Below are 26,621 nucleotides of genomic sequence, written 5' to 3'. Positions count from 1 at the left end.
AATAAAAACAAGAAAGCAATAGCTGTCACTTTGACTCAGGTTTATTGTGCAAGACCTATCAGGCAAGCATACAGGGTCATGGCAATAAAAAAAAAAATGGGTCTGCATGCTGCTAGTCAAAGAGCCAAAGCTTCCAAGTATTTACATTCAAGTTTTAGACACAAACATATGAAACTAATCACAAACAGCTGATCACACACAAAACAGAGTACCACTAATCCTCTGACACAGTGACACAAAAACATCATGAAACTCATTGCACAGCTGAATTAAGTAGTAGGACTCTTTAACTTACAAAAATACTAGAAATCTGATTTTTTTCTTTATTTTTGGAGAACATTTACAGTCTGTTTTCAGGTGGCACAGACACTTGTAGCTGCTCCCCCCCCCACCCCCCACAATAGACAGAAGACCAGCAGCAAGACTCTAAACATAAACACGAGTGCCCACGAAACAGCGATTAAGCTTGGCGAAGGTATGTGAAATTTGACACACACAGATAAATGCATCAAGAGGACGTCAGTTGCTTCGATACCCAGAGATCAAGGTTTAAATACTTCAAAACAACCTCATTTTTTATATTCTATTACAGATCCCTGCTACGACATCCCAAAGACCCGCTTTATATCAACTCACCAGTTTTGTTTGTATTCATCTGACATCACACCTGTCACCATTTCCCTGCTCACTCCAGTTGCATGTGAATAAAAAGCATACCTGCTATGCCACTTGAATTTAAGATAAAGCAATATAATCTAATAGTTTTAAATAGCTTTATACTGAATATATGGTAATGGCTATTCTAAAGGGAGTTATTGCTCTACAAAAATATGTGCATATAACACCTGTAATTTTGGCTTGTGTTATCTATATGCATGTAACATGAGTTTCCTCCCAGAAATACAGCTGTGACACCATCGTTCCACACTTGCAGAACAATTTTGGACTTCCTCTGAGAAACACTTTAAAACTAATTAGCAAGATTCTCAAAAATTCAACATGAGCCCAGTTTAGACATAAAACATTAAAATTGGACAACAGTGAACGGATCACATGTCCACCTGGATTCTTTGGAATTAGCTTCAAAATTTTCCACTTCAGGCTATTTTTTCTATAGTTTAAGAAAGAGCACCACTCAGTTGAAATTTAAACACTTGCCTTGCCTGATGCATAATCTGTTCACTTGGTGCTCAACACATGGGATGAAAATAACTGAGTAAGAATTTGACTGTGTTTTAAAATCATTAGCTTGTATCCCTTTTACTTCAGTCATTGAGCGACATCTGTGATCCGTGGATGGACAAATCAGTCATAGCTGCCTTACTCATACCCGACTGGATGACCAATATACCGTGGCTGCGAGTGACCCCAGCATGGATGGCTTTAATATGAAGGTTAGGTGTAAGGAGTCGGTGACTGGTTTTAAATTAAATGTTTTTAAATACTTTGAAATTCCATAATATGTCCTGCAAAATATGTTCTCTTTAAACAAAAAAGAAACATCCCACACTCCTATATTAATATAGATTGCTTTGCATGCTTGAGCAATGGTTCTTTATTCGCTGTGTCCAAGCCTTTGGATCTTTTATAGAGTTTTAAGGCAAACATAAGTCAGTCAGATTTGGACGGCTAGACTTAAAGTGTGTTGACTTAGTGTGTGTTTCTTGGAGCCAGAATTGGGGACCAGTGTCATTGTCATGTAGCCCCATCAGTTTCACTGCCACCGGTCTGTCCAGTATTTGCCGTAGATGCTGAGGACTCCTGGTCTGTTTCGCTGATGCAGATAACCGCATCACCGCTTACATTTATGAGACACTGAGCCTAAGAGAAGAACAAGTACACAAAATTTAATCAATTGAACAGCCAGTATTGAGATAAACCGCCTGTTAGTAATGTGCAGTTTATATCACCTGATTTTTATTCGGATTTTCCATGAACACACATTCTTTCATGCTGTAAGACACAACTGCATTGCCGCCGAGGGCCGCTACATGGGCTCGAACCATCGCAAACACCTCTGCGATGAATGAGTGAAGGAAGCCGCTGACACCGCCTTCCTGCACAGAACAAAAACACACTTTACGTTTAAAACTGCGCAAAATGACCGCGGGACTTTGGATATTTTACTGACGTCGCTCGTACCTCCCGTAATGATGTCGTCTCTCTGATAAAAAACATGTTGATAATGCCAAGGTATTTAATGATGCGTGTCCCGGGAAGGAAGGAGAGCGGCGTCATCTTCACCACCGTTACCGAGCTGCCTCCAAACGAGCGACTGGAGCGCAGCGAGCGGGAACGTCCCTCTTGAAGCGGACTGCAGCGCTCCAAAGATGAGACTGCAGGTTCAGAGAGAGTGTAGGCAGAAGCAAGTGGGAGACGTGAAGAGAAAAATAAGAAGAGAGGAGAGGGGATATAAAGAAAAAGAAGAGATAAAACGGGAATGGAGATACCAGAAAAAACTCAAAACTAGTGGAAAGATTAAAAGCAGACATGAGCCTTGAAGCAGAAAGAAATGTCATAGTGGAATGAAAATGCAGAAACTCAGCTGTTAGGGTTTGCACAGCAAGAGTAAAATGTGCACTTACATGTGCTTAGGCATGTGTGTGTGTTTGTTAGATTTACATGCAGCATTGAGAATGTAATAGACAATCACTTGGCGCGTGTGCGCTGCCATGCATATCATGCAGTTGATGCAAACAAACAATTACACATGTCTGCAGACAGAGAGACAGACCTGGGCACAGCTGTTTACAAGTGTGAATAGAGTGCTTACAGCAAAGTACATGAGAGATTTTATTCTATATGTTGGCATTTGTGAGGAAGGCTTCAGACATGGAGACAGACAGAAACAGCTGTGAGGCTGAGGCTGGGCACATGTACACAAGCCAGAGTGTGAAAGATGCTCCAATATCTTATTGCAAATTTACCTGATGTGGCTTACATCCATCAAACCAGGAACCTTCAGAGCCACATATTAGACTGTAGTTTACTTAACATGCACAGATCTGAAAAGTCACACGAGCTCTTGCAGAAAAGCTTTGACCCCGCCCCACCGTGATTATCAGTGTGTTCCCAAACAAATCAGACATGAAATCCTTTAGCATTCATACAGTGTCTCCTCCTATCTTCCAAGCATAAGAAGAATCAGTGATGCAAAAGCAGGGGAGGGGTATAAAAGGAACCCTCCGGAGGTTCTCATGAAATTGCTGCAACCAACAAGCTATTTGAGAAAAATGCTGCACACAAAATGCAAAAACCTTTCTAATGTGACACACTGTTTTTGGCAAGCTGCAAATTGTGGATCCCTCTGAGGGGCGGGGCGTCAACTTTCACACTCTAGCCAAAAAAACAAAAACAAAGCTGGTGCTTGATTTACAATGCTCCGCCCCCCAGTGGCATGCATGGAGGGGTGTGTGCGCGTATGTGTGACCGCTTGTGAACCGTGTTCTGTATTTGTGGGTATGATCACCAGAGTGTGCTAGAGACTGTGTCCTCCTACTTGTCTTAACTGATCCTCGTCTTATGGTGTGAGCTTTCAGCCTAAGCAGCTCTAGCCAGGTGCTGCATCTGTCTGCAAAGGAACCGTAATCAACGGAGGCAGCTGGAGAGAACACACACGCACGCACGCACACACACACACGCGCACACACACACACGTGCATTCACAAACGCAACAGCAACAACAACAACAAGAAAAGAAAACGAAAAGACAAAACAGAACACAAAACAAACGAACAGAAAAGAACAAAACTGGATGAGGGTTGGGAGCTGTGCAGGATAACTCTGTCCGAGACTAAAGGATGAAAAGTCAAAACAGGGCAGTGTAGTAGTTTCGGTAGCGGGAGAAGGGGCTGGGAAAATAAAAGACAAGAAGGTAGCTTACCTCTGGGTGACATGTTGGTACTTTCTCCGACACCTGTCTCACACACACACACACACACACACACACACACACACACACACACACACACACACACACACACACCATCACAGTCTAACTTTGTCCTTGTCGGAAGGTGAGAAAAGTTCAGTAACAACCGATTACTGCCACAAGGCGAACACAGCAGGCGCTGCCTAGCTTTAACCATCACCCCCACCCCATTATCCCATGGCTGTGTTAGCCTAATGCAAATGGGGGTCACCAACACAAAGTCTCTTCTAGACAGCGTCACAGACTGTTATCTAAGTTCACGGCAAAACAAACTCTCACTTGTCTACTACAGTTCATTTACCTGCTGATCGGACTATAAGCAGCTGGTTTTGGCAGAGCTTTGCAGCTGGGGTGAATAAAGAGACTGTATCTGATGTGTTAGTGGACGAGATGGGTGATACCTGTTTAGTGAAGCAGGGTAACGGAGGTAAGGGAGGTAAAAATACAGTTAAAGATACCTGAGATTTTGGATGCTGTCTGAATGTTGGAAGAGGACGAGTCTGCACACAATTCCAGGGGAAACTGCAGCTGCTCTTCAGCCTCAAGGCTCCCTAAAAAGATACACACAAAAACCACACTCAACTTTACACACAGCACTAGCAGGGATGTTTCTAAAAAGCAATACACTATTTAGAGCAGGGGTGTCAAACATAAGACCTCAGGGGCCAGAATCAGCCAAAGTGGGTTGTATGTGGCCTATCGTGTAAAATGAGTTTGACATCCTGGCTTAGATCCTAAAAGAATATTTGTTTTCCTACTTCACTAATAATCATGCAATAATTCTCAGCTTTGCTCAATATTGATATCAACTTACCTAAGCTGAGTTATTGCATTATTTGGAGTCAAGTAGTGGCTCACTTCATAGATACAGCTTGAATTTTTTTTTCCTTGACTGATGAGTACTGAGTGTATTAAACTGGATGTGAAAGCTTTCCTTCATCTGAGCAGAGCTTTAACTGAAGTAAAATTAACAGAGAGACTGACCTTTGTTGACGGGCTTCTCAGCTGTCTTCTCCTGAGTCTGTTCCTTGTCATAGGTCATGGCAACGGCTGTCACTGTGACCTGCGCAGGGAGACGAGCAGAGGAACAGCAGTAGATAAAAAATTTTCTCTCAATTACATTCACTGCTCTGGCAGCTTGACAAATGAGTGATAGCCTGAATTGTCTCACCTGTATGAGCTCTTCTTCTGGCACTGCTACGGTGAAGTTGAGATGACAAAGACAGCAGGGGATCATAGAGCGCAGCTTGAAGTAAAAACTCTGAAACAAACATGATGAATTGTAGACTTGTAAAACCCAAAACTAAACACAGACAACCATAGCAAGTTCAACTAAGAAAAAACCCCCCAAAAAACAGTGCCAGTGTGAAACCTGCTCCATGATGGTTTCTTACCTTCAGCAGGTTCTCACAGAGGTCAGTAAAGATCTTGTTTAAGCCTTGGTTAGTAAGATTGGCATTGCTCAACCTCAAAACCCTCACTGATGTAAACATCTGTCAACATAAAGGATGACACAGATTTACACAGATCTGAATTAATACTTAATTGTATTTATTTCTAAAATAATTATTCTGCAATAATGGTTAGTATTGCTACAACTACGTTCGGTACGTACCTGTACTCCTGAAGTCCAGTTAGAAATCCCAGGCATATTTTCAGTGTTGCAGCTGTAGAAACCTGAAGACATTGAAGCAGATGCAATGAAGCACAGAAACAATGGCACCTGCTAGAGCTTGGACTGAATTATTAACTTGTGTGCAGTGCATAACGATCCATTGTAACTGAACCAGAGTGAGTGTGCAGCATGTACCTGTGGGGGGAGGTGCATCGATCAGGAGGGAGTGGATATCCTCCACGGCATCGGTGTCATCAATCTATAGGAGTGATCAAACATTGTCACCATTTAAACTGGCATTTACAACTGGCGTGTACTGATTTGATTTGTACAGATACACACCTCCAGGACGAAGGCATCCTTTTTGCCGTGGGACAGATCCAGTTCTGATAGCTCGTCTGAGCTTTCCGAGTGGGAGCGAAAAAGTCTGGATCGATGCCTTGGCTCAGGGATTGGAGAGCCCACCCCTTCCTCTGCAAGCTCCTGCAAGCAAAACAGACGCAGCGTCCGAGCAGACGGGACGTCAGAGAGAAAACCAGAACACCGCAGAAGATCACATCTGTATCTAACATCTGTACATCTGTACTGTAACTAGTAGAATGACTGTGTTAGTAACAATCCACATGCTCTCACTCACCCAGTCAACTTTACTGACACACACTCATGGTTGGTGTTAATTTGGGAAAACGCACACACACAAATATATATGCAGGGGAGAGTGTGATTGGTCAGGGGAGATGGACATAATCAAAGTACGTTAACAACTTATAAAATGACTTTGCAGTGAGTCATCTGAAGAGGTGACTCTGGTGTGGGTTATGTATTATCCCCACACACAAAAAAAGTCCCCAGTTAAGAGCTGCAATTAATAGTGTGAGATTAATAGTGTGAAACACTTGTCATGCTTTGCTGCGTCTCACAGCTAAAGGTTGACATGCTCAGTACCATGTTTATGCCGCAGAACACCTCAGGGTCCAGGGCAAATAATTTCTTTAATGATCAGAGAGAGACAAGAGGGGTAAGTTTATCACGATTCACAAAGAACAGAATATACAGCCCAGGCATATATGGACAGTTAGAAGTTGTTCAGCTTCAGCACAGAGGATTTAAATAAGATGACATGTACTACATTAAAGTGTCAAGTCTTAGATTTCACTTGAGAAGGTGTGCATCAGTATGGAAAGGACTGCTTCCTATGCACGGCAGACAACGTTTAGGGACTCTTTCTTTAATCTGACCTTCAGCAAGTTGAATAGGTCTCAAACAGATTTGGCTCAAGTGATTAACACAGCGATTGAAAGACAGCTCACTTCTTCACCCTGGAAGGCTCTTTGGTTGCTTCGGCTATGTGCCTGATGACCATTTTTAATGCATCTAGAGAATTCACCTACAGTGCACACCTGCACACTCGTCCCTATGCTTTTTTTCAGCAGTGAATTAATTAACAACTAGCAATATGACATTAGCAAACACAGCCATATGGGCTGAAACAATAACAGAGAGGGGGCTTTAAGTCAAAAGATCTATCTATCTAGCTATCTAGATCAGGGGTGGGCAATCTCAGTCCACGAGGGCCGGTGTCCCTGCAGGTTTTAGATGTGTCCTTGAACCAACACAGCTGATTTAAATGGCTAAATTAGCTTCTCAACATGTCCTGAAGTTCTCCAGAGGCCTGGTAATGAACTAATCATGTGATTCAGGTGTGTTGACCCAAGGTGAGATCTAAAACCTGCAGGGACACCGGCCCTCGTGGATTGCCCACCCCTGATCTAGATATATATACACATATGACTTGGCCCCTTTGTTCTTCTGATCCTTTAATCATGAATTAATCTGGTCACGAATTCTTCCTTTAAAAGGTGAGAACAAGTTATGTACTTGTGAAGCATTTCTGGCTTGCTTTTCAGCAAGTTTTTTTTTTTTCCTTCACCATGATTTTCAGATTTTCTGGAAAACAAATACCAACATGGAGTTCTTTCTCTTTCATGTTCAATTCCTCTCTTCTCATTTAATGACACATAACTTCTACTTGTAACTGAAGATTAAGTGTTGATAGTCAGCTCTGAGCCATGACACACAGCCACCCAGGAAACAGTTTCCAGTTGGCCGGGCACTTTGAATCTTTGTAAATCTTGACCCTTTAATGTTGTATCCAATCAACAAAGCTTGGAGAACAAAATAAAAAGGTAACTGTCCACATAACTATAGTCTGGACTGTATAGTATGTCTCATAAAATGTTTTTTAACACTGTAAAATATCACCAAAATAATGGAAAACACTAGTATTGTCCATACAATGTAAAAGCCTGATGACAATGCACTAGTCTTTAATATTCTTGGTCATAGACCGTAGATATTTTTTCTTTCAAAGTAGAAAAAAATGTGAAAACTGTTCCCACTTGTTGCAGTATAAAATGACCACAAACAGTGATGTTATAGCGTATTCATCAGGGTAAGTTTTTACCATGTCTGGACATCATAAATTTTAACTTTTTTAGTTCTGTTGTGCTAAAAGGCTTCATACATGACACCACAGCTACTGCAGTTGGAAACAAACCTACATTACCACAAACCTGCCCTGAAAGGTGAGACTTTTCAGGCTTTATCACAAAGATCAGCTTCCATAAGTTCACTGTATCAGCAAGTGTTGACTGTCTCACCGGAGGATTTATTTGATAGAGCTCTTTGTTCACAGCTATGGTGTCATTAATCCTTTTCTGAATGGATGATATATGCTCGCTGCTCAAGTCTCCTGGAGTCTTCCCTGCTATCTGGATACCCCCTGGAGCAGGCAGAGCTGTCAGGTACACACCTGTAGCAGACTGAACACACACACGTTTTCTTCGATTAAGATCCACCACACATAAAAGCGACATAATCACTTGTTAGCATGAAAGGTTAACCTACAGCCAGACCCAGGAGCATGTTCTCGCCAACACTGATCTGTATGTGCAGGCCAAACAGCGCGTTCATGCTCCGCAGTTTCAGCTTATTCATCAGCTGAGTGTGTAGCTCATATTCCATGAAAGGCAGCAGGTTAGAGATGGCCGTTGCATTCGCTTCTCCCTGGGCTTTCTTCTTTAGACGGCACAGCCTGACAGATAAGAGGCACTGGCATTGAAGGTGCATTGATTCACTCATAGAAAACCTGCTTGACTGAACCCAATTGAGGTCTAAAATTGACCTTGATTGGTCAAAATTGCTCACTTTGATAACTTCCTTTGATGTCAAAATGCATCGTCTGAGGTGTATTGTTTAGTCCACATGATACCACTGAAGAATATTGGGTCTTATAAATTATGTTATCTGAAATATCTACTGTAAAAGTTATAATTTATAGCTAGATTATAGAGTGAAATGCTTGTAATATTCTTTACTTTTATAGATTTGATTTGTGTGTTTTTTTCCCTAAGTAATATTTTTTTAAAGCCTTTTAACTCCTTTTCTGCTAATATCAAGAAGGGTTTGTGGGTTTGTGAGGTGTTATACCTGGCCTGGATAAGGCAGCCCTTTCCTGCAACAGCTGCTTCTGATGGCAGGTCAATTGTTGTGAAGAGCACATCAGGAACCTTACAAAAAAAGGCAGTAGTTATTGATATTTTTAAAGAGCAGAAACCTTTTATTTAACCTAAAAAGAAATTAACTGTATTTGATACCTTTTGTCGTCTACAGTGGTAACAATAGGTGAGCTGTGCAGGGAAGGGCATGTTGAGCTCATCGTACGGGATGTGACAGAAGCCACAGTTCGGTGGCGATGGCTCCTCAAACCTGGAGAACAACAAAAACCAAAAAGGTGCATTGTCATAAACACGTGATGACTGACATTCAGACTGTCCGAGACTTTGAGCTGAACAATAAGAAAAAAAGAAACCAACCTGTGGTCGGTGCAGCCGATGTCCAGGCAGCCTTCACGCATGTACCGAGGATTCAAGATGGCTGCTGTGCCAGATGCGGACAGAATACACACCTCCTCGCTGTTTTGAGCCAATGGGAGAAATGAAAAGAGAAAAACAAAAAGGCGCAATGAGAGCAGGACACAAAGAGAGAAATCACAAGGATCCAAGTGTTTTGTACCAAACTCGGGATTAAAGTGCATCACTTTTCTGTGTGTTTACGCAGTACATACCAGATGCTTGTGCTCTCACTGTACCCTACAACCGCATGGCAACCGAGAGCTCTGGCATGAGATTTGATCTCCTGGCGAATCTCCTCCCACCAGGCATCGCGAGTCTCGGGCTCATCTGCGAAACACACAATTCTAAATCAAACAGCCTTCACGAGGCATTTCTAACTGAATTATTTATCAAAACACCTCACTGAACACTAAAATATAGGTTAAAAATGCAGTACCCTCACAAATCCAAACAACACTAACAGGAAATCTGTGCATAATCCGGTGCCTAATCTGACTGCTTTGACTTACCAGAAAATCAACAAACAGCCAACATTACAGTTTGTATTTTCTGATGTTTTATGGGTTAATCAGTGTATCAAAGCAGGCCAAAACCAACCGTGAGTTTGTAAAACAAACTGACACTGAAAATGGTTTGTGAGAATTTCAGAGAGATGATGATGATGAAGGCAGAGTCAATGGTCAGACAAGATTAGTTCATTAGTGGACATCATATAAATGTTCATGTCTCCCTTCTCTTTGTCTCCTTTCAGCCAGCTGCACTAACCGAAAGGACACAGCCACCAGCCATTATGTGGCTCTGCTAGTATAGATAGAAAATCTGGTATAAAAGAAGACACTACGCCTAATTTTAAACGTGCTTTCCTATCCTGGTGACAAAGCTAGTAATTTTAAAGCGATCGAGCCTTCATCATACTTATGCTAAACCATGGGTGTGTTTCAATATTCTCATGAGGCTTTGCTCCAAACATCTTTTTCTTTAAAGCCAAATCATTGCAAGTTGAGAGCTTAATCATAGAGCTGGGCGATATGAGATTTTTTCATATCACGATATGTTTTTTTCATTTCAGGCGATAACGATATCTATCACGATATAAGCCAAATAACTATATTTGTAAGATTTAAATGTGCCGTTGCTCACAAGTAAAATGTGAAATAATCAGCAGCTTGTTTTTAAATATTTATTTCCCATAATAAGTTCAACAGGGTAGATGTACTTAAGGAACATGAGACTTTTTCAGATAAATAAAGGCAAATATTGCAAACTACACAAAAGGCAGCCGCTAAAGCGTTTAAGTTTCAAAATAGAACAAACGAAACAGACTAAATTGTCAATTCCACTTAGAAACAAAATATTAATTCTAAAAATAAATCTTAGTTTGTTTTACAGAAGAACAGACAAAACTGACTAACTTTTGTCAATATCAAATAAACTGAGAACTAAAAGAAAATTCTCAATCTCTCCTTGTTGTATAGCTTAGCTTTTCAAACAGTTTTAACAGTTACTTTAGTCTGACAAAAGCCGAATGACGAATTAGCGCTTCCAGTCAGAGACTGAGGCTACGTCCACACGTACACGGGTATTTTTGAAAACTGAGATTTTCCGTTTTCGTTTTAAAAAATAATCCCGTCCACACATAAAGGCAGAAATGAAGGAAAACGCTGCTATGAACATGCCAAAGCAGCAGGTGGCGCTAGATTCCTAACCGTGCAGAAATGTTGGCCAATCAGAAGTCTAGAAGCCTCGGTGGGAAAAAGTAAACAAAGCTGGGGCATAGAAGCAGAACAGAGTCGTATGTGTGGACGGACAGTAACTGTGTGTATATGTAAGCATTTAAACACTGCAGAGAGTAGAATTAACAGTAACAGTATTGTAGAAATTCATTTCACCGAAACAATAACGTGGCGCACAGTGTGACGCATGCACCAGTTTATTGTATTTCCAGACTTGCTGACCATTTTTTTTTTTTTTTTTAAGAGAACAAGAGCGGCGAGGTCTATCGCGATAGCTTAATTTCTCTATCGAGTAAAAGTTATATCGCGATACATATCGTTATCGTTCTATCGCCCAGCTCTAGCTTAATCTGACTCATATGGTTGTTTTAGGCTGTTGAACAAAGAGGACATGACCAAAAAAAAGCTACATTAGAGTATTGAGCTTCACCCCATGATTCCCTGGGAGCGCTACATGCTGACAGAGCCTCCCAAATACAGAGAGAAACTCAAATGGTAGGTGAGACAGGGGAGAGGAATGAATGAGGGGGTGAGAAGAATGGGCTGTGAAACTGAAGAGATGAAGAACAATGACTGATGGTCAGGCATTAGGCCCATGAGGTGGGTTTCTTTAAACCAGAAGCAGTTATGTCAAACAGGCACAGGCTCACCAACGTGCACACTCATGACCACGTGCACAGTCATGGGCAGAGAAGGGCCATATTCATTCACTAGAGTCCATCAAATCTACTCCATTATTTAAGTCAGCTCACCTCTTTCCCTCCATCCCCACCGTAAAGTCCCAGATCCAGTTAATTTTCCTCAACTGCACCCCCCAACGACTTCTTTCCATGCATCCATTCATCACTTTTCTCTCTCTTTCGCTTTCTTTCTCTCAGTATGAATACGGCCCAGTGAGTTAAGGATGCACATGCCTCAGTGGCTCTTTGTGACAGAGTAAACCTCCTAAACCTCCTCTGGTCTAGACAGGTTTGACCACAATGTTCATTCGGGAAGCGTTAGAAACAGCGCTGGGACAACGTTAGTGAAGAGCAGGAGCTCTTCTGTGCAGCAGGATGAGCTGGGTGTGGGGTAGCCAGGCCAGGCTGGATGGGGTGGGGACGCAGGGCATGCTCAACTAAACTCAGCACACACACACGCAAACACACAGATTAGAGAGAGGAAGATGGCAGCTCACTGAAGTCAGACGTTTTCAGCAATATGAGGCTATGCTGAATTCTACTTAAGCTTTCTATGGGGGCGTTATAGTTTAACACTAAGCAGACATGGGTTTAATTTCATTGAGCTGCCATCATTCCTGTGGGTGAGAGCATTAAAAGGGGGGAAAATACCTGCAGTGACACTATTCCAGTCTAGCAGTTTGTATGAGCGCGTGTTACCCAAGGCTGGGCCAGAACACACCGTTAGTACAGAAAAGAGAGAAAAAGAAAAGAAGAGACAGTCTAACAAACCGACACAGCACAACGGAAGCACTCCACAATCACTATGCAAAGACAGACACCACTTCACAGTCACTAATGCGACGACAAACTAAGTTAGGTCCTATTGAAACAATCTGACAGAGAAGAAAAAGACTGATGAGGAAGAGAGGAGAACTGAGATGAGTAAAAGCGTCAGGCTATATTTACTTATTTTGTTTTTAACATAAGGAGAAGAGAAGCTCTACAACACAAAAAGGAGCATGCAGCGACTGTAAGTACATGTAGGCGCACTGTGGAGTTTTCACGTAAACAAAAACGAATGCGTCTCATCATAATGCACCGGGCATGTTCTTACTGTAAATGCCCCCCTGCTCCGATTTTAAATCATCAGTCAACAGGTTCAAACGGTGCCAGTCTGGAGCAGGCCGACCAACCTGAGTGAGTGATAGAAGTCATCTGGGTTGCCAACATTTAGCTGAAGTGATTCAACAACGACGGCCTTGGATGCATTTATAAAACATTACATGAAGTGCTTTTACATGCATTAGCTAATGTATTTTGCTAATAACCAGCAGATCAAGCCTGAGTTAAGCAGAGCATAACTGTTAAGTTATTGTTGTTATTGTCGAAGTAAAAACAAGCTAAAAAAGTAATGCACTTGTAAAAATATTGCTCCCCGGTGCTATTTTTGAAGAAAAACTCCACAGGGTACCTTTGATGTTTTTCTGTAGTAGAAAGGCAACAGTGAACAGGGCTCTTTTCAGACTGCTTTCCAAGTTAATCCTGGAGTTTCAATCAGGGTCATTGAGTCTAATTTAAACAAGACTACAGGTTTAATCACAGCACCTTTTTTACAGTCTTATTTTAGTTCCCCTGTCCACTTCTGACAAGAGCCCTGCTTATCCTAACCCAGCCCACATTCATCAACACTCCCCTTTGATTAGATTCTCAGACATCCTTCATTCATATTGGTAGGCTATTAGTAAACTGAGCTAAAAGGTAAAACTACTAAGTCTATAAACTGGACTCAGGCATTTCAACACTGTTAACAGGCAGGTGATCACCTGACGAGCAAATGTCTGTAAATCTCATTTGAAGGTGTATTTATTATGCCCCTCTTAACACAAGAACAGATTCAACACACTGAGTTCAATAAAGACAGAGAAAGGCTGGCAGAGCTTAATCAAGACACCACAGCACCCCGATATGTTGCCACCTACAGCCAACCACACACACAACAGAAGTAGCAGGCAAAACACTGGAGCCATGCGCCACTACTGCAATTCAGCCGCAGGGGGCAGCACTGCACGACAACAACACAGCAACCACAGCACAGGCACACACACAGAGCCACCACATGACCAGCACAGACTATTAATTACATAAAGCCAGTGAGTCAAACGACAAGGTGAAAGTTGCCCCTATCCATAAAAATGTTTGACACATGTGATGATAGCCCATCCTAAAGTTTAGAACAAACTGCAGACGCAGCCTATCGGCGTGACCAGGAACAGCTTTCACCTGCTACCTACAGGACTTGCAGATAAACTTAAGTCTGACCGTCAACTTATTGTTTTTTTTTTCCTTTGCAAACAAATTGGGAGTAGGACCATACACTGGAAAAATTTGGCAACACAAGAGGATAATGGGTAGCATTGACTAACAGCCATTTGCAACGAGATCAAACACACACAACACTGTAGGGTCAATGGAAAAAGCTCACTCTTATCTTTTCATGGCGCGATGGACGAGCTACGTTAGGAACTTGTGTGCTTTTGTGTGTTGAACTCACCGGGGTTGTGTATCCGATCCAGTAATTTGACAGATCGAGCGCTGACCACTCCACCAACATGAAGCAGAAAACCAGGCGGGAACGACGTCAAGGTGAAGAAGGGGAACTCCTACACATTTAATTAAAAAACAAACAAACACACACACACTGGTCACTTACAGAAAGGGCCTTTCCAGTATTTTTGTGTCTCATGTTTACTTATACATTGGTGAATATTAGGTTCTCAACTCAAAACTGAGTTCAAATATTTACTTTTTTCTGACAAGGCTAATTTGTTCTGCGTTAGGTAGGTGGTTAAAACACCACTATAAGATACAACACCTACAGTAGTGGGCAAAAGTCTTGAGTCAGCCTATATTTCTTTATATTTTACCAAGAAAATGGGAATTCTACAAACATAAATGAAATACAGTACATAAGGCAAAAACTGTTTTTACAATTCTAACTAGCCTGAAAGGTCAATAGGACCCCTTTTAATCTTCACTAAAGTGTGAAGTCTTTCAGCCAAGCGTCCTTCTCAGTAGTCTTCAGGAAAAGTTCTCCAGGCTTCTTAAAGAACATTCACGTGTTAATGTTTCACTTCATGTGTTTTTTTTTAGCCATGTATGCTTTTAACTCTTTTGTGTTTGGAATCACTGTTGTGCTGAAAAATTAAGCCACAGCGAGGTCCTGTGTCAGGTCTTTGCTGGATTTTATTTCCTTTTTTTAATATATGAATTTCAATTACTGTTCATCTGGTTCTCAGCTAATAGCTCTTTAAAAATCACCTTGTTGGTGCAAAAATACATCTATCTAATCATGTTACATTTGCAATTTTTCATAGAGTCAACTAAATAAAAGTGAACAAAGTGTTTTTTTTCTCATGGTCTGCTAGTAAAAAAGTCCCTAAAGATACAACTTAAAAATGTTTCTTTGCCAAGTTGACTGTAATGTGCAGACATATGTGGGTTAAATTCCTTTTTATGTTTGCATGATTAAGACATCAGTTTTTAGTGGCTTGACAAAAACAATAAGAAAAACTATCACGTACAAGGACTGGACTGAAAATGAATGAAAAAGCAGCCAACATGCAAATCAAAAAACCTAGAAAGACTTTCAGAACACTGGAGAACTACTGCTCAAAACCACCTACTTCCTGCTTGGAGGTAATTTAGTTTAAAAAAAACACACAAAAAACCCCCAGAAAAAAACAAGGGCTAGCTCAAGACCTTTGCACACTACTAATAAGATCTTTATATTGCATAACAAAAAAAATTAATTTGTAAATACTTTGAATAGAGATCATCCTATATTTTTAATATTTTTCAACCCCAGAAACCTCACAGTATCAATTCTATGCAAAAACTGAGAAATTGGAAAATCCTAAAGCAGAACCAGATATCAAACTTCACATTTTTTCCTCTTCCAATACACACTGAAGCAGGTGATTATCAATCAAAACTGTTTTTAAAGTCTAAAACATGATGCATGTAGACTTAAGTTACAGCAGGTATAGGATAAGTGGAAACATGCACCAAGGACAGAGTGTGATGAGCCCCCCATGCAGGTTTTGTCCACTGAGATTCCCCACTACAGCCTACCCATGTAGGAATAAAACTCAAAAGCATTTCAAATACAGCTGGAAATGATTGAGAAAAACATCTATGAAAGCCTAGGTATTTAGTGTCACTGATGTAGTGATTGAATTCTTTTGAGTCTACTGTATACACATGCATTCATTAGGTCTGGAGCTGAAAGTGAAGGACAAAGACAGACAAAGTAGTTTGCGGCTGTGAATCATTACTCTGATTTACATGCTTGTCTCTGCCCACTAAGAACACAGCTGGTCTTCTGTCTCTAGCCAAGTAATGTGATGCAAATCCATGCATTCACTCACACGAGGAGCAGGAAACAAAGCCTGCTGGTATTCATTCTTAGTTGAAGAGACAACACTCTTACAGAAAAGCAGAGGGACGTAGTGATTCCCAGCCATGCAGGACCAGTATGTGATGGATGGCTTCAGTGATCAGAAATCAGGTGGGAATGCCACAAATTTCAATCGTATCCACTACTCCACAAAAGGAAGATGTCTTCCAATTTGTCTGACAGCTCCTCCCACTCTGAGCCAGGTCACAAGAATGAGCTGATGAGATGAGTATGCTCATTCCTGTTTTTGATACGGGAAACCAAAAGTCAAACTCGGGAAATTTTTCTGGAAGGAGGGAGGCACTTGAGATGAATATCCAGACGAAACACGAACAGTCTCAAACACACCCCTTCGAACAAGAAGGGAGCCCAACTCCTAACCTCAGGCACTCTGCCTTACATGTTTGTCAATCTTTTAGGGTTTGGAGGGTGCAGAGCAATAAAAAAAAAAAAAAAGAGCTAGGTTAGGAGTTGACTCAGGCTAGGTGGTGGTCATCCGCTTGGTTAGGGTTTCAAGGGAAAGGTGGAGAGTGAGAAGGTGTCACACTGATGGGACATACCCTGGCGTTTAACAATAACCCAGAGGAAGATGCTCCCTGAATAGCATAAGTGGTCGAGACACAAAAAATGGAACATTACTTGGTCTTACACAGACCGATCCCCATTAAACACCTCTCCAATGTCAGTTATGAATTTGTCACAAAGAATGCACCTGTGTTAAAACTCACCATTTGCACAGAGATCTGAGGCTGATATGCAACGCCAACACAAATGTCAAACCCTCAACTCTCCAAAATGGCTCGTCAGCTGTGACATTGCATTTCAGTCTCAGGTGTCTGCACCAGTAGTGAGCTAGTAATTAATTGTTTGTAAGCGTGGACGATGAGTGACACCATTGTCACCGTACCCGCTGCTCAAGAGCTGTCTGCGTCTGTTGTCTGAGGAGGGTCCTCAGAGGTCCCGCCTCCTTCCCGGCGCTGCCTCCACTGCCCATTCCTGATCACAGAGGAGAGCCTGGCTTCAGTTTTGTCATTTTAAACACAAAAGTCAGCCGAACACAAAGACAAACAAACTGTCAGGTGATTATTACATTGCAGCATTCATGTTAAAACAAATCAAGAGAAAGTTGAACTTGGATGAAAAAAAACCTAATGATCTTCAGCCTCATGAACCTCAGACTAACTTATTCTGATCATTTAGTGCACTAGAAAATACATCAAACCACATGCTGGGAGTTAAGGTATTCAGAATAGGACTCTCACAGTAGTTTTGTGGACTGTGAGCAGTTAGTGTTTCTGACAAAACCAGTCAAGACAATTTGGGTGTGAACAGTCCTGCTGTTGACCCATCAAATGAGTGAGATGCCAACACTTCACTGTTATAAGGTTCTGGCACTCGGTGACACACAGCAGGCCTACTATACCGGAGGCTGCCAGCAGCAGGTCCTCAGTGAAGGACACGCTCTTTCTCAGCAAGGCAGAGTCTGACTGGATGGAGGAGAGTGGGGCTGAGGTGGTTGCCCTGGGATTAGAGCCACGACCACAGCCCACTGAGCCAGAACCAGGAAGGGACAGAGTGTCTGTGGAAAGGATGGGGGAGCTGGGGCAGAGGAAGATCCCAGGTCTGCATCTCACTGAATGGGGCTCCTCTATCCAACAGCAGAGAAAAAGATGGAGGGTGCATAAAGAAAACAGATATATTGAGAATGGATAGGCAGAGAGCAATGAAGAGAGTAGGTAGAAGCACAACAACTGAGAAGATGGAGAAGAGCACGATGAGGAGGAAAGTGGACACAAGCATAGAGAAATGAACTATGCAAAGTAGGTAGCTAGTATTAAGTAAGCTGGGCATTGTACTGATACTGACCTTGGTGAGCGGATCAGCTGTCAATACATTACATGGCTGGTCCACATTTTAATTAAATTAGCATGCTAACTACAAACTGATGACTTTCAGTGTTGCAGAACCCAAAATATACCTTCGATTCAAATAATTTAATGACATTTATCAAATGTGCACTGTATGTACTGGTTGTAAGGAGAGAGAAAAAGGAAAAATGCTGAAGAATGATGGGAAGCAAAAGCCATTTTCACACATGAACTCCAGACAATCAATGCTTCTGATCATGAGTCATTTCTCTTGCTCTCCATAATTTTATCTTCCCATCATTATGGTACAAGTTGATCTTGGTTTCAATCTGTCCAAAGATTTTTCTAGAACTGTGAAGGCTCTTCTAGATGTTTCCCGGCGGTCTGATCTGGCCTTCCTGTCACGACCTGTGAAAACCTCAGTTCAGGCATCTCGTTGATTGTTCCAACTTTACCAAAAGTGCTCTTCACTCGGTTAGATGTGAAGCTGTTTTTCCTAAACATGGAAATAATTCTGTTATAGTGGACTTTACTTGTCTTCTGTGGTTTTTCAAGCCTTTCGATGTTGCTGAACTGGCTAGTTCATTTCTTCTTTTTAAGAATACACCAGAATGTTGTTCCTTAAAGCTGATGCTCTCTGTTTTCTTTTGGTCTTTCAGCCAAATGATGAGCACTTTAACTTGTATTTATACATCTCTTGATCTCATATTGAGGTCAGCTACTAAATGCAAGCTCTAAACTTGGAATCAGCCCTAGATTTTTTTATCTGCTTTTAAATTATCACGGAATAACAAAAGAACATTCCTCTGAAATTGGATGTAATGGACTATGTAAACAATTGGCTGTAATTCCTAACAAGTTAATGCAATAACTTTGTCAAATGCCTCGAATTAAAGCTTAAAAGTCTACAACTCAGTCAAATCTTATTGAAAAAGTGTTAAATCCTAAAGACTTAGCTATACAGTGCACCCAAAAAGTATTCACAGCTGTAGCAGTTTGCCATGTTACAGCCTTATTCCAAAAATTGATTAAATTCATTTTTCTCTGCAAAACTTTGAGTATGATGCCACAAGCTTGGAACACCTATTTTTGGGAAGTTTCTATCATTCTTCTTTGCAGAATCTCTCAAGCTCCATCAGAATGGACGGGGAGCGTTGGTGCATAGCCATTTTCCGATCTCTCCAGAGATTCAATCAGATTCAAGTCTGGACTCCTGCAATCTACATGTGAAAATGGCTTAAGAGGAAAAGAAAGGAGGCACAGAAGAGGAAACATGAGCAAGAAAGATAATGAAGTGGAAAGAAAGGAGGAATGTGGATTAGGGGAAAATGTAGGTCCAATCCTGAGGGCTCGGGAGGGCAGCTGTGGTGAAAAGTTCCTCAGTTTTTGTGGCATTTATTAGTGGCCTGCGTTAAAATGTGCTTAAGTTGTCCTTAGGGCAGAGTTCTACCAAAATTATCTCTTGCTCAATGATTAACCATAATGACTACTAATGGAGAAGTGACCTTCAATCAACAACAGCCCCCATGAGACACAGTGCTTCTAAAGCTACAACAACAAGGGGACGGAACAAATACAGAGATCTGGTGTGCCTTCAGGCTATGAAGCACATGTTTCATATTACAAATATTAAAAATGTTTTTGGTTTTTTTTGTTTTGTTTTTCAAAGTGTGAAACAAGAAGACACACCAGGCCACTGAGGACAAGTGGGAGATGAGGCAAGGCTTAATAAATATTTCTAATAAAACTTACAACAGAAAATAATGTTAAAATATTCTTAAAAAATGAACTGAATAAACTGAATTTGAAAAACAAAACCACACAGCAGCACCAATATGAAGTGTAGGAGAAGGGAGGGATGAGAATGGGAAAGAGGGACGGGGCCAAGTATTCTTACCCGTCTTGGGCGTCAAACTGAGGTCTGTGTCTGATGATGAGGACTGGCGGCTGCATGGCTTGGAGGGAGAGAAGGGGGGAGGAGAGGAGGAGGTGGGAAGGGCTCTGAAAGGGGTTGGCGGGCCGGAGGACGAGGGCAGATCCTCAACAAATACCGGCCTGCCAGGAGAACATGACACACACACACACGTCAGTCACCACTGCACCCCTCTGAGCGTTTGTATGTGTGCGCATATGTGGGTGAGAGTGAACCGAGGTTGTTAAGTGGAAGGGTGACTTTTTAATGTGACACTTGTTTGCTTTGGGTGAGGTGTGTTGTCAGGTGCTACGCATGGCTGGAAAACAAAAAAACAAAAGCAAGCGTGAAAAGCAAAAAGTAAGGACGAAGAACAGCACACGCACACACACATAAATGAAACTAAAGAAAGCAATATGGCAAAACAGACAAAAAAAGATCAGATTAACAGAGGATGACGAGCTGAAGCATGTGTCCCAGTAGAGTGAAGCAAAGGTCAGGTGACTGTAGGGTGATTACAGGCCCTTCCTCAGAAATGCTGATGCAACTGCAAACCCGACTGCCCACCCCGCAGTAATTAGAAAATGAGAAGTGGAGGGATTCCAGACTAAAAATCATTTTTAAGGACATAAGGGTCTGTCTACCTTCTTTGCCTTGATGCTTCTATCTTATAGCTTTATTGCTACACTGCATTTCTGATTTCCTGCCTTTCTCCTGCACCTATTTCCTTTCCTGCCTCTGCGTACCAGTGAAGATGAGTGTGGGTACAGAGACTGAGAAGTTCTGGGACAGTCTCTGGGAGCTGCAGACCGAATGCACTGGGCTGTTGTGGGTGGAGCGGCATCCGTGGGCAAGGGGAGACCTGGGCCAATCAGCAGAAAGAATGAGAGTGAGAGAGAGAGAGAGAGAAAGACAAAGAAAAAGAGAGAGAGGAAGACGAAGGGCCGATATGGACACGAGCGGTGAGAAACGTCCAAATCCAAATGTTGGCAGAAAGGAAGAAAGAGGTGCACACAAGAACCAACACAACACAACATTGCAGTAGAGTGAAAAAGGGAGACAAAAAAGGAAAAGAACAGCAAAAAGAGGTTGTTGGGTTTTTTTTTGTTAAAACTCCCACTTTTTGCACTGTTATTCAATTTAAAGTCATGTGAAAGAAGCACAAAAACAACACGCAGCTCTCAGTTTGAAATCTCAGTCTCACACATATACAGAGCAGGGATGCAAACACGAGGGGAAAAAAAGGTAACGAAAGCTCTACAGCAGTACAGATAAGTAACCAAAAATAAGCTAGCCTGGAAAGAATTTCTTTTTATATGGCTCCCTGGGAAACCTTAAAATTCTCCATTATGGCTGAAATATTAAAAAAAGAAGTAAAAGAAAATAATCAGCAATCATTTTAATACATGGAGTAACTGTGGATATCAATTTTAAGCAAACTGATTAAGAAAGGTCCTTTATTTTATAATAGTGTAAAATATCCAACCGCTACATCTTGAACTGTTGGTCAAAAAAAAAGCAATCTGATGACCTTGTTTTCCACTTTGGCACCATTTTGTTCTCATTATGTCTTTTTTGTTTGTTTGTTTTTACTGAAAAGTAAGTAAAGGAGGCCTAAGCAAAGATAGATAGACAATTAAATAAAAAAGTGACTGTATTTTTTTGTAGTAACTAAAAGTGCATTTATTGAAGAGAAGGAATTGAGACTGTAAATGACTGGCAACTGCCAGCGCTACCCCTCAACCTCCTAGTGTTTGATATAAGATATATATCGGATGACGACATAAAAACGTCTATAGTTTCATTTTATGCTATCGTTTGTTTCGTGGTGTCGCAAAATAAACTGTTTACGGCAATATTTTTTCATTATTTCGATGGTCACTGTAGTGGCTATATTATTTTCTTAAAGTTCTCTCTTTCTCTTATATTTAATATAACCACACTACAGACAGACAAGCGTTTGATTTTAATGCATTGTGGTTAGCAACAACGACGGTAAATCCACCGCGTGTCCGCTTGTTCCACATAAACCTTTCACAATAAAGCTCAAGATCCTGTAGAGACTTTTCAAAATAAACTGAATCACGTGAAAGATGCAGAGTGTTTACGGATGAGAAGCAAAAAAGAGCAGTCAGGTGCTAAAAAATAAACCTTAGACTCAAACGTTAGAACAGGCTTTTCCTCACAGCACGCTGTGTAATAAATACTCACAAAGAAAACGGCGGCCGTTACAACTTATGTCTAAAAATGTATAGTTTCATGCATCAGTTAAAACACTGCACTCCAGGTACGATGCCCAGCTGGAAACGCTTCAGGCAAGTCGAGCTGCCCGAGATTCACAGAATTTACAGAAAATGTTACATTTTTGTGATTTACATCGTTATCGGACGATAGATGTCTTAATATCGGAATATGAGATTTTGGTCATATCGCACAGCCCTAGATACACCTATGGGGAAATTAAAAATCTGTTATTATAACCTTATAAAGTTATTGAATTCACAAGACTTGACCTCTGACCTTGAGGTCAAACCCAAAATTACTAAATGGATTTAATTTAGTGGAATTTCGCTTTATACTCACTACTGCTGAACAGTGTCAGTAAATTAAACAACAATAAATACCCGAAAGAGATTAAACGACAAGAATCCCGAATCATGGCAGCTTTAGCTCATTGAATAACCAGTTTAAAAACAATCAAGAATGTGTGTAATCACAGATAGCTGTTTAGATTCTGATAACATAGAAGAAATAGGGGTTTCTTTTACAACACTTTCTTAATTGCAAGAAAAACCAAAATGCAGGTAAGTCTTAAAGGAAAGATGAAGAAAGACAATCATAACAGAAAGAAGAAAATGAACTCCGGTACAATAATTACGCTCGCTTCGATTCATCACTTTGTCCTATTTTTAGTGGACATTCATGACTGTTCTCCTCACCGAAAAAAAAACTTTTCCAATTAAATTCACACATTTCATCTCACCACCAGCAGATGTTTACATCCCCGTTACACAAAATCTCACACGCCGACACACAGATGTAAAGTTTGAAGAGAATAAGAGGCACACAAGCGCACCAAGTCGTTAAGGTTACAGGAACTGGATGTAAACCACAAAACAAATCACTTATGATGGGAAAAGCAGAAAAAAGTGAGTAACCACATAGTTAGAGGCACAGCAGAACATGTGTACTAGATACACACTAAAAAGATGCAGCACTAGAACATGCAGAGGCAGAGCAGAAAGCCATGCAAGAGGAGTCTAAAAGAGCAGACACAGACAAGGGAGGAGGAGGGGGTTGAGGATGGCTGTGTGTGTACTGTACATGTGTGTGTCTCAGGTTATGTCGTGTGCTGTTAGTTTTATGATGCACTATACGTGATACAATGGACACACCAAGTGCAAAGGGGAATCAAGAGATACTGAGACACACACAGGAGTGTGCACATAAACCTTTATACAGTACACGCTTTAATCCACACACTCTCCCTCTCGTGCACACACAATCGTCTTTCCCAAAACTCACAGTCTTGCACATAAAAGAGGTAGTAGTGTGCATGCTCGTGATGTTGGTTCATACTCACTCCTTTCCATCTTTAGAGGGGGAATTGCAGGCATTGGAAGCAGGAGCTGTGTTTGGGTGCATGTGTGTATTGGTGTTAGGGGCACTTCCAGAGCTGAGTTTGTCCAGCGTGCAGGCGGTACCTATGGCCCGGACCACCAGGCCCGACTCTCCTTCCAGGTCGAAGCACTGCAAGTAGCCCACTACTGCATTCCCACCCATCTCCAGCACTTTAAGCCCTATTTTTCTCTGTAGTTCTCCTGGACGGGGGGGTAACACACGGCCATGTTAACAAAACAGGGAAAATTGGGGCACTCATTCCTCCACACCTGAATTTCCTTACCAGACATGAGAGAGATGAGCCTCTGTCGCGCTTCATTGGAGGCCCTGGGAGTTCTGATACGGTCAATCCACTGGTACTCTGGATCTTCATTTACCACGAGTTCCTCAACAAAGCCGTGCACCAAAGTTGCCCTGTAGCACTGTGGAATACATGTGGCTGCCATACAAAAACAGAGGGGAAGGAACTTAGATTTCACTAGAAAGGTTTGTTATAGCTGATATTCCATCTTTATTGCACAGTTTTAAGTGGTATTTCCTTGTTTACAGATGTGCTGATGGCACTGACACGGCTTATAATTTTGCTGATTAAGGAATAACCCCTTTTTTTGTTGGCAAGATCATTATGACACAAAAAACTTGATTACAATGCCATCTAATGAACTGCTCTCCCTCACATAAATCTGAAAATTGTGTCTTATGACGCATTTAGAATCAAAAATCCACCCAAACTTACTGCAGAAAAACTTGACCCCGCATGAAGACTGTCTGAAACGGTTCAAATCGTTGAAGAGTTCCACTTTAACAATGACGTTTATTTCCCCTCGAATTCCTGATGACAAACAATAGAAATATAGATAAGGCCATGAAGAAAACAAAATAAAATTAGTGATCATTGTGGATGGATTAGCTGATTCTTATACCATGGATGGTATCATAGATGGGAAACCAGCCAGAGATGACAGAAGCAGCCTCACTGTAAAGCAGTGGATCAATGTCAATGTAAACTTTCCCTATGGCATCATTAGCACTGTAAGTGTCGTGGTCCAATACTGTGATCTGCAATGGCTCATCCTGCAAGTCCTCATCATCGACCTACAGACAGCAAGGCATGAAGAGGAACAAGAGGCAAAAGCGAGGAGGAGAGTTTAGAAATCTACAGAATCTGATTGCAATTTAATGTAGTAATAACATCGGTCCCTCATGTTCAAAGAGAGGCATTTTACCTCAAATTTGAACCACTCCGAGTTCCATTGTGGATTGAGGGATTTGGGACAGACATCAGTTTTGAAGGTTGTGTTTCCAAACTTGACCTGGAATGTAATCAGACACCTTTTTAAAATGCCTAATTGCTTTTCTTGGCTCATTTTAGAGGGGAAGTGACTATCAGCATTAGGACAAACAGTTCATGTACAGCCACACTGCTGTAAACAAATTAAGTACATAAATTCTTCTCTTACCTCTACGAAAGCATCAGTAAGGTCACTGGCTCTGTCCATCACAGGCAAGTGGCGCCCTGCCACAATTTTGGCCTTCAGTTTCCCAGGCATGATTCAATTTTACGCTGATCTGTCAACATATATAATTAAATCTGTCAACACTGCCCTTAGCAACAGGAAACATCGAGGCGTCGGTAAACATGTTTTGGTGATAACGTGCAGAGCCCCTTCCTCTGTTTACAAGCTCACTAGCTAATTAGCTAAAAGCTAAACTAGAATTTGTATTTCTTGTTTTTCAAAAAGGTTGATCCACTCGGTTTGAGGTTATCTACAGGATTGCCGTTTATCAAAACAAAACAAAAAACAAACTATCAGTGTGCTAGATTAAGTTAGCAACACGAGGCTAACACGAAAAGCCACTTAGGTTAACTGCATTGCAGTCAGAATCTCTTTAGCTCTAGTTACCTGATCGGCCATGTTTTTACAGTCACACGGCAAAGCCTCCACCTATGCAGCTACAAAATAAGCATGTTGTCTTCAGTGCAGACTGTAGCATCCTTACCAGTGCTAGAAGATTAACATACAGCTGGCCAAGCAGCAGCAGTCTCGTTTTACTCGGACATTATTGTTGACAGTCCACCGTTCGTCTGACCTCCGTGTCTCTCCCATAACACGAGACGTGAGTTCCCAGTACACCACACAGGAAAGTGTCGCTCAACTTAGAAATCATCCAGCCGCAGATATTGCGGCTTTACAGATACTGGCGATGCTCTACAAATGGCATTACTGTTCACTAACTATTTATTACACACGTCCCGCGTAAATACAACGGCTAGCTTGACAGCATGAAGCCCATGATGAATGAATTCTCACTTGGGGTTGTTGTGTGCTGCGTTTGTGTGTACCTCGTAAAGATGTACTTTAACATGCGAACGTTACGTCGACGCGCCCCTGCTTCAAATAAAAATAATAATATAAGAAATAATATAATATCTTTTTCCACTAGGATGATTAAAACGTGCTTATATGCAGTCAAATTAAGTTTAGCTTTTCAGTAGTTCAATTTCGCTTAATTTTATCTATTTCAATAGCAGCTCCCCCGTTAAGTGTATCCCTTAAAGGCATCTTAGAGATTTGGTTTGAACATGCGCAACTTTGACAACTTCGTTTACCTTCCATGTGACCGTAGCACGAGGAAGCAAACACTCCCAGTATTATTAAAATAAATGCAAAATGTTTTGCGTGCATGGGTACTGTAAGAGGTTACGTGATAGATTTTTTTTTAACAATCCTGCTGTTGTATTTTTTATTTTATTTTTTTTGCGCACGTTGAATACTTTATCCGGAAAAATATATATATCTTTGCAGAAATGACAACAGGAAAACCTATAATAGGAGGAGGCTTTCCTAATAATCAGGAAAACCCAACAAAAGACCTAAACTAGAAGTAGCCTACTGCCTGAACCGTAG

The 26,621-nt window shown here is 41.3% G+C and overlaps 1 protein-coding gene across 25 annotated transcripts; it reads right to left on the bottom strand.

Moving 5' to 3' along the window:
- Positions 1 to 25: 25 nt before the first annotated feature.
- Positions 26 to 26,071, bottom strand: c2cd5 (C2 calcium dependent domain containing 5). 25 transcript variants are annotated; one of them, XM_080304717.1, is made up of 32 exons: positions 25,714 to 26,071; positions 25,173 to 25,281; positions 24,939 to 25,025; positions 24,636 to 24,807; positions 24,449 to 24,544; positions 23,996 to 24,151; positions 23,675 to 23,912; positions 20,077 to 20,234; positions 17,735 to 17,959; positions 17,219 to 17,307; positions 16,872 to 16,907; positions 14,407 to 14,515; positions 12,525 to 12,578; positions 9,673 to 9,787; positions 9,422 to 9,520; positions 9,203 to 9,314; positions 9,036 to 9,115; positions 8,454 to 8,640; positions 8,207 to 8,368; positions 6,492 to 6,536; positions 5,889 to 6,029; positions 5,742 to 5,805; positions 5,547 to 5,608; positions 5,326 to 5,424; positions 5,103 to 5,192; positions 4,916 to 4,994; positions 4,390 to 4,482; positions 3,884 to 3,916; positions 3,470 to 3,601; positions 2,143 to 2,336; positions 1,911 to 2,057; positions 26 to 1,821 (listed from the first exon to the last, which is right to left on the bottom strand). In XM_080304717.1, exons 2-32 carry the CDS (start codon positions 25,260 to 25,262, stop codon positions 1,696 to 1,698), a joined length of 3,570 nt encoding a protein of 1,189 aa, XP_080160843.1. In that variant the 5' UTR covers positions 25,263 to 25,281; positions 25,714 to 26,071; the 3' UTR covers positions 26 to 1,695. The 25 variants fall into 25 exon arrangements, with proteins under 25 accessions (XP_080160843.1, XP_080160844.1, XP_080160846.1 ...); XM_080304718.1 differs by having other exon boundaries at positions 3,500 to 3,601; XM_080304720.1 differs by having other exon boundaries at positions 3,470 to 3,571.
- Between the last annotated feature and the right edge of the window lie 550 nt (positions 26,072 to 26,621).

Source organism: Astatotilapia calliptera, chromosome 7 (assembly GCF_964374335.1).
Source record: "Astatotilapia calliptera chromosome 7, fAstCal68.1, whole genome shotgun sequence".
Classification (NCBI taxonomy): domain Eukaryota; kingdom Metazoa; phylum Chordata; class Actinopteri; order Cichliformes; family Cichlidae; genus Astatotilapia; species Astatotilapia calliptera.
Note: the sequence above shows the minus strand (reverse complement) of the source record. Positions and strands in the feature narration are given on the sequence as shown.

Bases quoted from the DNA above. Each gene is read 5' to 3' on its own strand.
- c2cd5 (XM_080304717.1), bottom strand. From the start codon at position 25,262: ATGCCTGGGAAACTGAAGGCCAAAATTGTGGCAGGGCGCCACTTGCCT. The intron at 24,152-24,448 runs GTAAGTTTGGGT...TTTGTATGGCAG, and splicing joins CGGGGTCAAGTTTTTCTGCA to CCACATGTATTCCACAGTGC. The intron at 6,030-6,491 runs GTACTGAGCATG...TTTTGCTTGCAG, and splicing joins TGTTCTGCGGCATAAACATG to GAGCTTGCAGAGGAAGGGGT.